The sequence below is a fragment of the Colletotrichum lupini genome, chromosome 3 (genome assembly GCF_023278565.1).
Source record: "Colletotrichum lupini chromosome 3, complete sequence".
Lineage (NCBI taxonomy): Eukaryota > Fungi > Ascomycota > Sordariomycetes > Glomerellales > Glomerellaceae > Colletotrichum > Colletotrichum lupini.
In genome coordinates this window covers 1,931,997-1,947,276 of record NC_064676.1, presented here as the reverse complement: position 1 = coordinate 1,947,276, position 15,280 = coordinate 1,931,997, and the positions used below count along the sequence as shown (strand labels likewise).

Sequence of the window (15,280 nt, the reverse complement as noted above, 5' to 3'; positions counted from 1 at the left end):
TACTTTAAGTTCCCATGCAATGCGATGCAGCTGTTTTACAGGTCTCGTATGCGTTGGGGAAATCGACAACAGATAGAATGAACGGTCGGGCGAGCCTAAGAAGTGGTCGGTGGTTGGAATCCTGGCGGTGCAGGTCGTGTCTTAGCCGAAGGATCGGTTATGGCGTCAGTCTAGAATGGAGGATGCCACATAGAGGTCGAATAACAGGTCGATGGCCGGCTGATGGTGTGGCTGCCGAGAATGCTACCAACCGCGCATGAGGACAATGAGGTCAGGATTGGTTAGACGCTCGAAAACGGGAGAAAGTTTCGATGCGGGTCGAAGATGGGCGAAAGAAGAAGCAGAAATGGAATCTGAGGTCGAATATTTTGGGAAGGATGTCGTCGTAGGGGCCTTTCCTTTCAGTTGGTGTTGCAGATGGATAAACAGGTTCGAGGATCGGTAGAGTGTTCTTTCTTAGAATCCAAGCAGTACGCACTAAGGTAGCGGGAGGCGGGCGTCCGTTTTAGGCACTGCGGTCTGGCGGATAACAAAGAAGGCGCAGCAGCCAAGTGGGAAAGGTCGAAAGACGAAAAGAGTGTTGGAAGAAAAAGAAGAGGATTCGAGGGTATCGAGAGACAACCTGAGGTAGCCTGAGGTTTATTCAAACTGGCCGGCCGGTGCTTGGTGCTCAGTAAGGTAAGTAGCAAGAGGTCTCAGGCCGAGAGCAGCTGGAAACGGTTCCTTTCGACGCCTGTGCTAAGGATTGGTCCCGATCTGTCGCGAGGAACAGATGATGGAACACGGACACGAGGAGGGGAGGGGGAAGCCTAGGAGGGAAGGGGGGGAAAAAGAGAAAAGGTCGAGAGGAAGCGAGACGAGAAGCGGGAAAGAAAGAATGGAAGCGATCTCTGTTTCCCCCCAGAATCGGATACGAGGGGGAGGTGATGAGCAGGTGCCAAAACGGCCGGGGGAGGCAAGCGAAAGAGGATGAACGAGGAGACGAAAGAGGGAAAGAAGCAATGCACTTGAGTCGCCCCGGGCTGGAACTGGTTGTGGTGCAATAGTGCAATGGTGCAGCTGGATTGAATTGGATTGGATTGGATTCCCAGAGGGGGGGCACTTGGGCACTTTGGGGCCCTAGGGAGGGGAGAGGACTCAGAGGTGACTTTCCACTTGTCAACTGGGACAGGGTGTTATTGGGCCAATCGTGGGGACGCAAGGAACAGACTGAGTTGAGTCTAGCACCTAACGCGACGCTAATACAGGGACATCAGTGCTCCGTAAGGTACCGTAAAGATGGAAAGCACCTTCCATTCGACACCTCACGTTTCCATACTCAAGACGGTAGGAACGCTCCTGAATGGGAATCCTGAGGTGGGTGCCTCTCACTTGGGAGCACGGGCATCGAGACCGGTAGAGGGTAGGGATACGTACCGCGGTACGTTCAAGGGATGAGTTAGCACGACCACATGTATCCGCAGCCACGACGGCGCCAGGGCCCCCCCATGCGAGGCACGCACGGAAGCAGGGGCAACAACAGGGGATGGCATCACAGGCGGACGCCCACGAAACACAGCAGGAACAACCGGTGAAAGTTGCACGCGCATAAGCAGCCAGAATATGCATTTCTACGCAGCCCAGTCCTTAGGTACATCAAGGTATGTAGGTATTCGTACCTATGTAAGGTACAGCAGCAGCAGCAGCATCACTTATTGAAACCCCTTAGTGTCTGCAGTTGTAAATCATGGCTGGCCGTCTGCCGATGGCGTTGTCTGGGGTGCAGGTACACAACAGTCATTGGATGGCATCGCATAGCAACACGATGCACTAACAGCAAGACCCAAATTTCCCCTTTTTTCTTGTCTTGTCGCTCGTCCCTGTCTAATCCCTGCTTGCTGGCCCTGCAAGGTGCAAGGTCTCTACTTCCGCCCGTGACGCCCCTCCTTCAACCTTTCAAGCCCTGTGGCGGCTGGCCCTGCGACCTCTTGCGACCCTGCGCTTCAACTGGAAACGGGGACGTCTCCAGTTCTTCTCTGTCGCTGTCACCTTGTTCATTAATGCCAATGCGTCGTCGTCCGTAGCAAATCGTAAGGTAGGTAGCGCGCCACACTCCGTTTTCCTTCTAGACCGTCGACGACCACGTTCACGCCGATTGTGTAGGTGGCTTGGACATTGTGACCCGAGGTTCGGTGGCAATCAGCAGCCCGGGACTGTATACTGTACGTGAGTCTACCTTAGGTATGGCTGATATTCAATGCTCAGTCAGGTACGCGCTCGGTTTGGTCGTCAACATACGTGAGAGTCTAAGGCATAGTCATCTTCAGGTCAACGTGGGAGCCGCGCCTAGGTGCATAGCAGGAGTGTATGCCTTGTCCGTACCTCTCGTCTCTGCACCTGCCTGTACCTTATTTCATGAGTTTATGTACGTCCTTCGTTGCCATGATGAAAGATGCGGTGGGTGTAGATCGTAGAGCACGTCAGGTGGGCTTGCTTTGACATGCATAACGGCAAAGGACACAACCATCTTCGGTACGGAAGCTGCGCTTCCTTTGCGCACCTTGGTATGAGGTGATGATCTCGTGTCGCCAGTTGCCACACTGAACGGAGAAAGAAAGACCAAAGGGAATGCCTTTCCTTCTTCAACATAGAGGTTACCTGAGGTGTCTTACCTAATAATCATGGAATCGCGGTTTTTTTGTATCATCTATGGTGTGAGTTGGCAGGTAAGGTATTCGGTTCGTACCTTCCCGAGTCTGTTGGCCAGAAGTTGGAATGGGAAGCAACAGCTTTTCAGCCTGGAAGTAACAGCCCTGCCACCGGTCATTCCCGCTTCCACTGCCGCTTCCTTCTCGTTCTTCCCGGTTGAGAGTACGGAGTACAGTTCCTGCAGCAATAAGAATCGCCCAGAATAACCCAGCCATCAACCTACTTTAAGCACCTAAGGCATTCCCGGGCGGGATGGGAGGAACTTTAACAGATAGGCACGTAGGAAGCGCAACAGCCTCTTCCCTCAGGCTCCAGGCTTCAGGTGTCGCTCATCACTGCCCATCTAAGCAAGAGCCGTTCTAGCGGCATCCTCGACTCAGCTTTCTTCTGAGCTGTCCTGAACCTGACGGAGCTCTTCCCATGCCCGGGCTCTACTAAGGCACTCACGCACTGAGCACTATGCTAGGTAGCTAGAGGGGAGGGAATAGTGCATACGAGGTATCCGCACGCTGCCCCGGACTGAAGTGCGTTTCTCGTCATTCCATTCCATTTCCTTATTAGCGGATGGCCAGGAGACCTAACTTTAGTAACATTGTCGCTGCACTAACACGGGCGAAGACCCAGGCTAGAACACGCTGCGCCAGAAATCTGGACCATTCATCGAGAGATCAACGCCTGGCGCAACACCACACAACTCTGTTCTTCTCTTCCTCTCCAACATCTCTTCCCTGCTGTTTCTCGGCCTACCTTACCAAGGCGGCCGGGCGCTGTTATGCACAAACAGCTATCCGCATCGTTGCTGTGCAAAATGTTGTTGTGCGACGACTGTCCATGTCCACGATGGAGATTATCTTACTACTAAAGGCCCACCGTCCAGTACCTTTCCACCTACCCTGCCTAACCGTTTACACTAACGGACGCCAGCTCTAGATTTACGGAGCTGCTACGGAGCATCCTCCATCAACTAGACATGGCGATGTGTCGTCTTGATCGTCGGTCCCGTCCACTCGCGAATCACTCGTCAACGGGAGAACCCCCAATGGAACGCACCCTTGGGTCTTTGACGGTTCGACCTGGATGCTGGAAGGGCTTGAGCAGCAACTTCCCAGCAAGCAGCCCCATCAACAACAAAGGAACGGACGCCAAAATAAACCAATTGGCAAACCCCCCAAGAAACGGAGCCACATGCCACGGAGCGACGGTCCAGAACAACATAAACAATCAAAGCAGAAACCAATAGGTCGCACATGACGAATCGACGATGGCCTCACGGACGACAGCATCCCCTCTCATATCCGCTCCAAGCCTGTCAGCATCATTTATTTCCCTCCCAATTTTCTCTCGAATCCCACATGGCACATGTCCCGCCTGCCGCCTGCCCTCCTTTTTCCTCCACTCCGAGGGGGCTCTAATTATTTCGCTTCCCGCTCTCTGCAGCGTGATGCCCCTGGATTGGGAAGTCATCCCCGCGTTTCATTGGCTCATCCCATGACCCAACAGAGTACGAAGCATCGTCGGAAAACCTTCTTTTGAACTTTTGAATTGCTTTCTCGTCTACTTTGGTACTCGATATTGGTACCTATCCGTACGGAGTACCTTACAGCAGGTAAGACATGTGCCATTTGGGGACCGCGCTCATTACGACCTTCTTCCTATGGATACATACAACCTTATTAGTGCGACGTTGCAACATGCAGTGCCGCTGCAATTGCCAATAGCCTTGCTATGGTCTATGGGGCATGGTCCGGGACCCTTCTTTTTTGCTTCCCCGGCAAGAACCAAGAAGGAAGACTGCCCAAGACGGTACGGAGTCACGGAGGATTACACCTCGAAATTTTCTCTGCCAACATATGACCTGCATGGACTGCCAATTCAAGGACGGGAAATTTACAAGACTCAACCTTCTTTCGGCTGGGGAAATTACACGGCGGCTCACTCCCACGTCGATCCTGGAGGCCGCGTCAACAAACACCCAAAAGCAGCCGTGACGATGCACCAATTACCGAGCACACTTCAGTTGACGGCGACCTCTGCAAAAGATGCGAAGAATACGCAAAGATGCGCGGTCCCATCATTGCCAGCCGCGGTCTCTACCTGAGTATCCGGGGTTTCGGCTGTATTCATGCTCGTCATTCACAACTCAATGTCACTGACAACTTTCAACAACCATCAGACTTACGGTACTATACCGTGTATGTATAACAACCTGTCAGGTCGTTTCAGCCTGCGGCCATCATCCCTTCTGTCGGTGCCTCTGTCGTTCGTTCATTCGTTGCACTTGGGGTGCCCTCAGATGAACCCATTTTAACGGTTTATGTGGACGCGACCAATGATAGAACGTGAAGACTCCCCCAACTTGCAGCTTCCGCCATGTGAGTAAAAAAAAAATCATTCCTTTTCTGAAAGGTCAATTTTCTCCTCCTTTTCCCACACAAGAGTGTGGCACGAATGCATAGGGAGACACAGCTCCTACGGCGCATTCGCTACGGACTCGGATGTTCTGCCCATTGACATTCTCTGACAAAAAGAACTCCTCCTCCCCCATTTTTTTTCCTTCTTCTCCGTCCTCCTCCACAATCCCCTGCATGCAAAGTGCAAAAGATTCAGGAACGACGTTACCCTCCCGATGGGCTTCTAGCTTCTGTGAGACAAGTGGCTTGTTTCGCTCCCGACTCAGAAGCACGAATGGGGCCACCCACAGAGCACCACATTTCTTGGACACTCTTTTTTTCCAATACGAGGGTTGACTGCTCGCGTGGCTCGTGTACCGCATCGAACACGGCCGCGATGCGGCGGGTGGTGTTGGAGTGGCGAACTAAAGTTCTAGCGATGGACGTCGTTAATCGTTAGGGGAGGTCTAGAACTTCACTGCAATTCCGTCCAACATTGTTCAGACTTCAGCGTATCTCGTCCCATCTTTTTTTTCGCTTGCCAACTCCCACCATTCCGGCCAAGGTGACCAAGCCACATGATTTTTGAAAGGATGGGCCCCCGGTTACAGCTGCCGATTCATCCCACCGAATCGCACCCCATATCACAGTACACAAAGCAAGCCTCTCTTCCTTGGCGGCATGAAGTTCTCTCGTTTGGTCACGACTCACTGTGGCGCGCATAGTGATAACTGCCACAGAAACATGATATCACCCCTCCCCCCCCCCCCCCCCCCTCTCCCTTCGCCTTGAGTGCAGCCATGTACGCGGCGGCGGGCGGCGGCGGGCGGCGGCGAATGAGAACTTGGGAAGTCGAAGATACTCGCTATCCAATGTCTGATGTAAAACCCTCCTCGCTAGGCCCCGGCATATACCTCTGCCAGGGCCAGGAAGACCGGGTGCGATGCATGAGATATCTTGAGTAAAGTACTTACTCTCTGCAGACAAAACTCGGTCCCAGCACGGCCAAATCCTGTCCGCCGCGGAGTGCTGCTCCACCCAGCATTCTACATACACCCGTACGAATATGCAGTCAACTTGTCCTATCAGTAGAAACCTGTTTCTGTAGGCATTTTGAAACCCAGCTTCTCCAGTTGCCTTACAGGGCATCTTTCTTTGCCATTTAGAGTTGCTTGTCGGTATCAGATACACCACTCCCCCCCAAAGAAAAACCATCGTCCCGGTATCTATTTTTTTTTTTTTGGTATATCTCTTATCTCATCTTGCAAAGAGTATCAGAGCCACACGCCGTTTAAGACGGATGGACGGCAATGAATCGAAACCGTTTACAAAAGTGATCTTGTTTGTTCTACAGCTAAAGGTCGTGGCAAAGATGTGCTATAATTGTCCTACCTATCCTTCACGTCGCATTTTCCATGAGCCGCAGCAAACCATTGTTGGCCAGGTGGCCGGTCTCGTCGTCAACTTTCGCCTCCCCCCACCAGCTTGCGTCAACGGCACACCGGAAAGTAAATAAAGTTTTTTCTCTCCGCTGAACAAGATGCTCAGCTCGTTTTCGAGTGTAGAGTGTGGTATATTTAGACTTGGCCGCGTTGGTTTTTTTTTTGTTCCTCGTGATCTGCCTCGTCCGCACTCTAGAAGAAGAAAAACCTGGTTGCTAGAAAACACAAAAAAGACCTTTCGGCCCCGCCACTGCTGCGAATCGAGGCGCAGCTCTCAAAAAATACGCCATCCATCATTCAACGCCACCTTCCGGCCTCCCCACACGCCCGTGTTTTTTCAGGCCCTACCGAGGCTCAGATGCTAAATAATCGGTAGAGAGTCGTTTTGTGATGATTTGGGTGAGTAAAGTAGAGTGGTTAAGGTGGTTGTTGGAGGGGCAATTATCTGGCAAAGACCCCATTGAGCCCCTCATCTGGTCCCTCCAAGGGTAGCTTTCCTCTAAGAATAGCTTCGTATGAGCCTCTTTGCTCACGAAGCAACCATCCGCAAGGTTCCGTTTCGTTACCATGAGCCAGGTCGGATGTTCGGAGTGAGTATAGAAGCTGTGGACGTGGGGGGACCCCACATCTTCTCAATCTCAAGTCTTCACCATCGATCAGAGTGACGTGTCTGCCCAAAAATAGTAGTCCTGGGTTGCTCCAAGCGATGTCAAGCTCGTAAGCTGAACACCACAGCTCGTACATGCACCAGGGCAAGTATACCATGCTCATCGCCTTTGTCCACCAAAGCTTGCGCGGAGCGCCAGGATCTGTTGTCTCTCTGCCTCGGGGAGCATGTTGATCGTCTCCATCGGCAGTTCCATAACCTGCCGCATGAGAGCGTCGGGGTCTTGACCCAGAGGTGCAGCAACCGGCGGGGGTGCGCCATAAGGAGCTTGCTGCGGGGGAGGCGCGTACGGCGTGCCGGCGACAGGCGGGGTGTTGTTAGCTCCCATCACGGGGACCGGCGGGAAGCCGGGGGTGGGCTGTGGCGGGTAACCGATCGGCGCGGCCTGCGGTGGGGGCGCCGGGGGCGCGCCGCCAGGCTCGATGACGGAGTGGATCGCCTCGGGAGACACCAGACCCATGAGCAGGAGAGCCTGGAAGACGGCGTATGCCAGTTGCGGTGCCTGCTGGAGAAGTTCCGTCGCCCTGGCGGGGTCGGTAGAGGCCAGCGCCTTCATCTGTGTGAGGATATCGAGGAGTTGAGACGGGGGAAGGGTGTTGAGAGTCCGTGAGATGGCGTCGGTTGCTGTGACGTTCGGGGGCAGCTCCTTGCCGGCTGGGAGAGGAGGCAGCGTACTCGACTGCATCGGCGGCGCGACAGGGTTGTATCCGTTCGAGGCGTGGGAGGGGTTGCCGCCATCTCGGCCCTGTTTCCATTGTCAGATTCCAACTTCAAATGCGGGGCTGTATCTCTATACGTACGTGTCCGTGGCTATCATTGTTGTCGTCACTGCCGCCCTCGTTGGAAAAGTCGACCCTAAGTTTCCTTCCCATAATCTCATAGTCGTTGAGGTTGCGGACAGCCGATGCTGCGGAGTCTGCGCCGTATAGTCAGTCAAGTCTAGATTCTAAGAGCAGTAGGGTTCTCCTGAGAAATACCATTGTCTGGATATTCTGCAAAGCCGAAACCCTTGGGCCGTCCGGTTTCGCGGTCGTAGACTAGGCGGAAGTTTAGGACCTTGCCGGCGCTGCTGAAGATGTCGCTGATCTGCTCCTCGGAAAGGCCTAGAACAATTGGTTAGATACATAGAGTCTTGTGGGAAATTCGTTCCTACCATAGGGGATATTGCCCACGAAGACAACTCTGGAAGGCGGCTTCGACATCACGGTATGAAGGTTCGATGGTCGGCACACAAGACTCGCTCAGTACGCGCTCGCCAAGGCGGTCAAAGGGACGTTGGGTATCGCGTTCGTTGGAAAATTCGCAGCGTTCTCTTCTTTCGGTATCGAATCCTCGATTTAAAGTGTCGTGGGTATCAATTTGATTCAGTCGAAGGGCGGCGCAACGGTGATGATTTCTTGGAGGTTGCCTTTTGGATCAGAAAGCACTGCATTCTCCAGCCTTGACTACCAGGCTGGGATTTTACAGTGGGGACGGGAACCGCGCAGCTTAAGCACGAGCCATCTGATTCTGGATTGCTTCTAGTGGTCTAACGGCATCTTCCATTGGCCAACGGCCGACAATTACCCAGGGACCCGGACCCGCCCGCCCCGTGCGAGACCCCTGACAAGATGCACCTTTAGCGCAATTGAGAGCTGGACCGTGGACGGGCTGCGTGGCCAGAAAACGAGTGAAGGTGGCCTCTACTTTACTTTGGATTTGCGCAACTCCCAAGGCTTTGTGAGATCCAATCCTCCTACCTTGCTTCCAACTCGACTTTCTCGCGTCGACCTTCTCTTCTCATGGTTCAGGCGGGGTCTCTCACTTCCTGATATCACCTTTTACCTCTCCGCCACTCCTTTTAGCGTTATTCTGCTTGGCGCATTGTTGCGAAAGTACGACTTTTGGCCTACTCCCGTTGATTCTTCTCACAACGCTTACGAGGCTACCCCAAACTCGCGATAGAGATCGACAGCTCTTGATAACACACTCCTCCCCCCGAACTCACCATGCCGGCAAAATCGAGATTCACAAGGCTCGACGCCTTCACAAAGACAGTCGACGAAGCACGCATCCGCACAACGTCTGGTGGAATTGTCACTATCGTGTCGCTGATCGTGGTCTTCTGGCTGGCCTGGGGAGAATGGGTTGACTACCGGAGGATAGAGATCCACCCCGAGTTGATCGTGGACAAGGGAAGAGGTATGAAGCCCTGGCAGTCTCTCCTAATCTGTACGGGCAGTAGGAGCTAATGTGTACCCGGTAACAGGCGAGCGCATGGAGATCCATCTCAACATGACTTTCCCCAAGATGCCCTGCGAGCTCCTCACCCTGGACGTCATGGATGTTTCTGGCGAGCAACAGCACGGCGTTCAGCACGGTATTAACAAGGTTCGCCTTCGTCCCCAGAAGGAGGGTGGTGGTGTCATTGACATCAAGGCCCTGGATCTGTAAGTAACTGCAAATGTCGCCTCCTGCCGAGGAGCTTTTTCTAACACCTTCCGGCAGTCACTCTCGTGATGAGGCTGCTGAGCACCTGGACCCCAACTACTGCGGCCCCTGTTATGGCGCCCCGTCACCGGCGAACGCGCAAAAGGCCGGATGCTGCAACACATGCGAGGAAGTCAGAGAGGCGTACGCGCAGGCTTCGTGGGCTTTCGGTAAGGGCGAGAACGTCGAGCAGTGCACGCGCGAGCACTACGCCGAGCGATTGGAGGAGCAGCGCCAGGAGGGCTGCCGTATCGAGGGTAACCTGCGCGTCAACAAGGTCGTCGGAAACTTCCACCTTGCCCCTGGCCGCAGTTTCAGCAACGGAAACATGCACGTCCACGACCTCAAGAACTACTGGGACACCCCCTCCGATGCCCAGCACGACTTCACTCACACTGTTCACTCCCTGCGCTTCGGCCCCCAGCTGCCTGACACCGTTACCAAGAAGATGGGCAAGCGCGCCGCTGCGTGGACGAACCACCACGGTAACCCTCTCGACAACACCCACCAGGAGACCAACGATCCCAACTACAATTTCATGTACTTTGTCAAGATCGTGCCTACCTCCTACCTCGCTCTCAACTGGCAGAAGGGATCCAACCCCGAGGAGGAGAACTCTGGCCTCGGTCTTCTTGGCCAGGGAAGTGATGGCAGCGTCGAGACTCACCAATACTCCGTCACGAGCCACAAGCGCAGCTTGGCTGGCGGCGATGACTCTGCCGAAGGACACCAGGAACGCCTCCACTCTCGTGGCGGCATCCCGGGAGTCTTCTTTTCCTACGTAAGTTCCTCCATACCCGCGTCCTCGACTTCCTTCACTCACACGAACGTGTCCAGGATATTTCTCCTATGAAGGTCATCAACCGCGAAGAGCGCGCCAAAACATTCACTGGTTTCTTGACCGGCCTTTGTGCCATCATTGGCGGCACTCTCACCGTCGCCGCTGCTGTTGACCGCGGTGTCTTTGAGGGTGGACTGCGTCTCAAGAAGATGCGCTCCAAGGATATGTAGATTAAAGAGATGGAAGACCTGGTATTGTAAGTAGTCAATATGTGGTGGAATATTTCCGTACGCTGTGCATCAAAAGTGGAGTTTGGGTGGCTTGGTAAAGAAGGCTTCATCGTTTCAATCAATACATAAATATCAAATGTGCCATTGGAGTTTATGCGTCCACCAGTCTTCCTTCACTCGCCATGCCTATCTGTAAATATATCTTGTACCGATCACTGTAGCCTTTTTGATATACGAATATGTTCTCGGACAATTCTGAGCCATTTCGAGTAACGATGTCAGCTTGTACTAAGATTTGTATGTTTCAAAACGATGTGTGTACGTGACTTTGGGCCTTTGCAGGACTACTCCATGGAGAATTGAAATTCATCATTTGCCCATCAAACACGACCTCAACTGGCAAAATGAGTCTTGCGATATGGGAATGTTGCATGTTCTGTGAGATTCGAGTATCTTCCAAATACGTACGCACCCCCGTCCTGCTTTCTCCTGGTTCAGACCATGGGCTGTGTGATAAGCCATCCATGCGTTCCCGATCTCCGAAATTATAAAAGCCGCATATCATCGTGACTTCTGGGGTCCATACCCAGTTTTGCGCCAAAGGCAAGGACAAGAAGGCGCTTCACAAGAAACGCTGAGAGAGAGATATGGCAGCTTGCAAGAATGACTAAGTAGAAAAGGGGGCTTAAAAGAGCATCAAACAGTACCAGGAAGAAAGATAAAAGAAGGCGCCTGTGGAATTCGAACCCACAAGCTACAGCCCGGTAAATCTGCTCTCAGCATTGGGTTACGAATTTCTTCGTCTTCTGGGCAACTTTCCCTTTCTTGCTGTTATTGAGATTTTCCGAGGTGAATCAGCATATAGCGCACCCCACACTCTTGTATTCCCGTGTATTAGAAGAGAGGGGGAGAGAAGAAGAAGAAGAAGAAGAAGAAGAAAAAAAAGGCTGGAGAAGTCAAAAGAGTTCACCCCCCCGGTGGCGAACGGGGGCTACATCTCTGGTGCTCATGCTGGGACTCGAACCTGGAACCTAGTGTAGGCTAAGCCAGTCGACGAGGCTCGCCCGTAATCATCCCGCCAAACGGCAGTTTGACCTGACCTCACAGGCCTGTGAGGCGCCTGCTGCCGTTGGTGACGGAATTAGAATCGACGGGGCCTATATGGGCTTCCCGATGTAGTGATTCGTTCTCGCGTGTTCATGGTTCCGTGGAGTCTACGGGAATTTGAAGGCAGGAGGCAGTAGGCACCCACGTGATTTACCGAAATTGTTTGCTACAGGTCTACTGCCGCCCGTTAAGTCGAGAGGAGGATACCTTTTGAGTATGATGGTTCATCCACTACGCATTGTTCCCATCTAGATATGAAAACGGGAAGCAGACCCTGTGGTTTTGAACGTGGAATAGCTTAAAAGCCTACCGCCCATCATTGTAACGTTGGCCCACAAGATTATGCTACGATACGTTTCCGAATACTGTATGCTTTCTATCAAACGGGCTAGGCACGGAACGTACCATCTTTCACTTTAGAAGTCCAAGGTGTAAATTTATGCTGCTTTTGTCAACGCCAACATCATGATGTTCTTGAACTTCTTCATTCTCCATATAAAACTCCAATCGTATGCTCCAGATAATCGAGGATACAGATCATTTTACGGACAGTTGAAGCAGTAAAGACAGTTGTAGCAGAAAGGGGTATGAACGAGGCAATGTTCTCATAGCGCGAGTCAATCGGTAGGTTAGACAATGACACGCCATCTTTCAGGTTCTCCTTGACCCAGATACTGCCTCCATGGCTAGTCAATCGACAGTCATCTTAGGGCTATAATCCTTTCTCGAATCATCATCTTGATTTAGACATGGTGACTCCGTGGCGCGCTTTTGGAGTGGGATTTCATATTTCATAATGTATGCAAGTTGGTAACAAAAGTACTACGCGAGCCTCCGCACAAGTGACCGCTGTCGAGTAGGCTTGTAATACAGGCCTCAATATGCCATGTACGGCTCTTGCAGCTCATATTACGCTACTCCCCAAGTCCTTCGTAATTTCTTTATCGCCTCAAGTTCGTTCAGCTTCATTGCAACACGAAAGTCATCACACACTATTTCGCGATTGAGTCCACCGCACGAAAGACACACCGAATTGCTACGTTTGAGATGCTTAATGGACACGAGTGCGCAAAGATAGCTGCAGCGTCATAAATCATTCTTTTAATACCCGAGCCACGTACTTGTTTATACCACACAAGAAGCTTCGACGAACATGTCCTCATTAACAAAACCACACGTGTCCAACACCTCAACTCCACGACTTGATCCGGTAGCTCTAATTTGTGTGTCAAAACAAGGAAACAGAGAAGGCGATCGCACTATCCCACACTGGTTTCAAAAATAACAAGAGGCTACGAAGGAGACATCGCAGCACCTTTTGTGACGAGAAACTCATCCAAGGCCGTAGCTTGTGCCGGTGTGTATCCGTTCCCATTATTTGAAGCAGGTACGGGAGTTTCTGTCACCAAGCAGACCGTATTCTATGAAGTACAATTAGCCACTTGCACACTTGGAAGGTGATGGATCATATCTTGCCGGGAAAGCAACAGAGCGTGCGTCAACTTACCATTCCTAGAACTGCGGCATCCAGCCGATCAAACATCCTCCACAAACGATCGTTATTCTTCGTAAAGACGTAGCCAGCCAAGCCGACAGGGGTGTCGTTCGCCCTCATCACAACCTCGTCTTCCGTGTCGAACACATACAGGCCCAGCACGGGGGCGAACACTTCCTCCCGGCACATCAGCATCGAGTCCGTCATACTCCCCAGCACAGTCGGCGCCATGAAGTACCCGTCACCAGGCTCTCGCCTTCCCGTGCCGAGAAGCTTGACAGCCCCCTTTTCCGTCGCGTCCTTGCATAGCGCCTCCGCCTTGTACAGCCCGCGAATCGTCGTCAGGGGGCCCAGCGTCGTATCCTTGGCCATCCCGTGCCCGACCTTGAGCTTCGACGCCTCCGCCACCAGCAGCGTGGAAAACACATCATACACCCGCCGCTGCACGTAACACCGGTTCGGCGCGACGCACGCCTGCCCCGCGTGCCGCCACTTCAGCGCCGCCAGGTCCTTGGCCACCTGCCCGAGGTCCGCGTCGTCGAACACGACGGCCGGGCAGTTGCCGCCCAGGTCGAGCGACAGGCGCTTCAGGTTCCGCGTGCACGAGGCGGCGACCCGCTTCCCGACGCGCGCGCTGCCCGTGAAGCTCACCGCCTTGACAAGCGGGTGCATGCACAACGCCTCGGACACCACGGGCGTGTTCCCCAGGCTCGTCGTCAGGACGTTGATGGCGCCGGCGGGAAAGCCCGCGCGGTCGGCGAGGCAGGCGAGGGCGAGGGCCGTGAGCGGGGATTCGGAGGATGGTTTGACGATGACGGTGCAGCCAGCCGCTAAAGCTGCTGCGGCTTTGCGGAGGGTGAGGGCGAGAGGGAAGCTCCATGGCACCAGGGCGAGCACGACGCCGATGGGCTGCTTGAGGAGCGCGCCGCGCTTTCTTGGGAACGCGCTGGTTGCGGGTGTCGAAGCGGGGACGGCGCCGTCATCGTCGGATGTGGGGGAGGAGACGCGGGATGCGGCCGGCGACGGTAATTGTGGAGTTGTTGTCGGTGGTGGAGGCGGCGGTGGCGGCGGCTCCAATCGGTCTGCTTCGCCGGCGAACCAGCGGACGAGACCAGCGCCGTAGTCTACTTCGGCGAGGGCCTCGGTCAACGGCTTCCCTGTTTCGTGAACCAGAATCGTGGCCAGGTCGAGGCGGCTAGCGAGGATAAGATGATGCCATGAGGTCAGGAGGCGAGCGCGCTCATGAGCCGGGGTATGCTTCGAGAAGCCCTGGAAGGCGACGTGGGCGGATTTGACAGCGGGGTTGACGTCGTCTCTGGTGCTATCCGGACATGTCGCCCATACGCGACCGGTGCCCGGGTCAAGGACCGCGAATCGTTTGTTACTGAGGGAGGAGACCCATTCGCCGTGGATGTGGCAATCGCGGCGGAGTAGGTCCACGTCTGTCAGTCTAAACGGGAGCGGGAACGACGGCGAGATGGGAGTGAGGCTGTGGATCACGAGGCTGTTCTTGTGGCTCTTGGCCGTTGAGGTGCCGGAGGACGAGGTGCTGGCTGTCGTGATGGTGCTCGCGACGGGGGATGTTACCGCGCTGATCATTGTTGGTGAGAATGAGACCCTTCGTCGATGGGAGGAGTAGTCTTCCCGACCGGGCTGGGCAACGGAATGTCTCCGCATCGGACGCCCTATGAGGTGAGGAATGAGTGGATTTGGTAAAACATACACATATACACACAATATGGTGTTGAGAAACCGGTTTGAGTTGGGACCTAAGGAAAGGGGACGCAAACACCTACCGGGCTGCTGGTAATATTAGCAATGCTGATCAGGCGCCCGTCCAGGTCCTGGGTGATTCGGGAGGCGGCGGAGAATTTCTCCCCTCTCCTCACGGCGTGGCATCGGTGCCCGACTGTTGCATAGTGGTAGACTTCGGGGGAAGGGATCCGAGGTCGAATGAGATCTGCGAGGTCGGGAATACACATGTTTTAAGCTCTGCCCCTAGGCGTCATCT

At 53.8% G+C, this 15,280-nt stretch overlaps 5 protein-coding genes across 5 annotated transcripts; 2 read left to right on the top strand and 3 right to left on the bottom strand.

The window, feature by feature from the left end:
* Positions 1–4: 4 nt before the first annotated feature.
* CLUP02_05321 (uncharacterized protein) lies at positions 5–1,589 on the bottom strand (the record flags this gene model as incomplete). The annotated part of the gene is made up of 8 exons (XM_049284329.1): positions 5–121; positions 190–219; positions 265–398; positions 479–694; positions 789–1,028; positions 1,111–1,238; positions 1,304–1,351; positions 1,417–1,589. The coding sequence occupies 8 exons, from the start codon at positions 1,587–1,589 to the stop codon at positions 5–7; spliced, it is 1,086 nt and encodes a 361-aa protein (XP_049141472.1).
* A 5,698-nt stretch (positions 1,590–7,287) lies between these two features.
* CLUP02_05320 (RNA recognition domain-containing protein) lies at positions 7,288–8,389 on the bottom strand (the record flags this gene model as incomplete). The annotated part of the gene is made up of 4 exons (XM_049284328.1): positions 7,288–7,932; positions 7,988–8,103; positions 8,165–8,290; positions 8,341–8,389. The coding sequence occupies 4 exons, from the start codon at positions 8,387–8,389 to the stop codon at positions 7,288–7,290; spliced, it is 936 nt and encodes a 311-aa protein (XP_049141471.1).
* Positions 8,390–8,576: 187 nt separating this feature from the next.
* CLUP02_05319 (uncharacterized protein) lies at positions 8,577–9,131 on the top strand (the record flags this gene model as incomplete). The annotated part of the gene is made up of 3 exons (XM_049284327.1): positions 8,577–8,653; positions 8,712–8,778; positions 8,820–9,131. The coding sequence occupies 3 exons, from the start codon at positions 8,577–8,579 to the stop codon at positions 9,129–9,131; spliced, it is 456 nt and encodes a 151-aa protein (XP_049141470.1).
* A 44-nt stretch (positions 9,132–9,175) lies between these two features.
* On the top strand, positions 9,176–10,667 carry CLUP02_05318 (uncharacterized protein; the record flags this gene model as incomplete). Its single annotated transcript, XM_049284326.1, has 4 exons — positions 9,176–9,368; positions 9,436–9,616; positions 9,675–10,437; positions 10,494–10,667. 4 exons carry the CDS (start codon positions 9,176–9,178, stop codon positions 10,665–10,667), a joined length of 1,311 nt encoding a protein of 436 aa, XP_049141469.1.
* A 2,399-nt stretch (positions 10,668–13,066) lies between these two features.
* On the bottom strand, positions 13,067–15,251 carry CLUP02_05317 (aldehyde dehydrogenase; the record flags this gene model as incomplete). The annotated part of the gene is made up of 3 exons (XM_049284325.1): positions 13,067–13,195; positions 13,282–14,954; positions 15,062–15,251. 3 exons carry the CDS (start codon positions 15,249–15,251, stop codon positions 13,067–13,069), a joined length of 1,992 nt encoding a protein of 663 aa, XP_049141468.1.
* Positions 15,252–15,280: the final 29 nt, after the last annotated feature.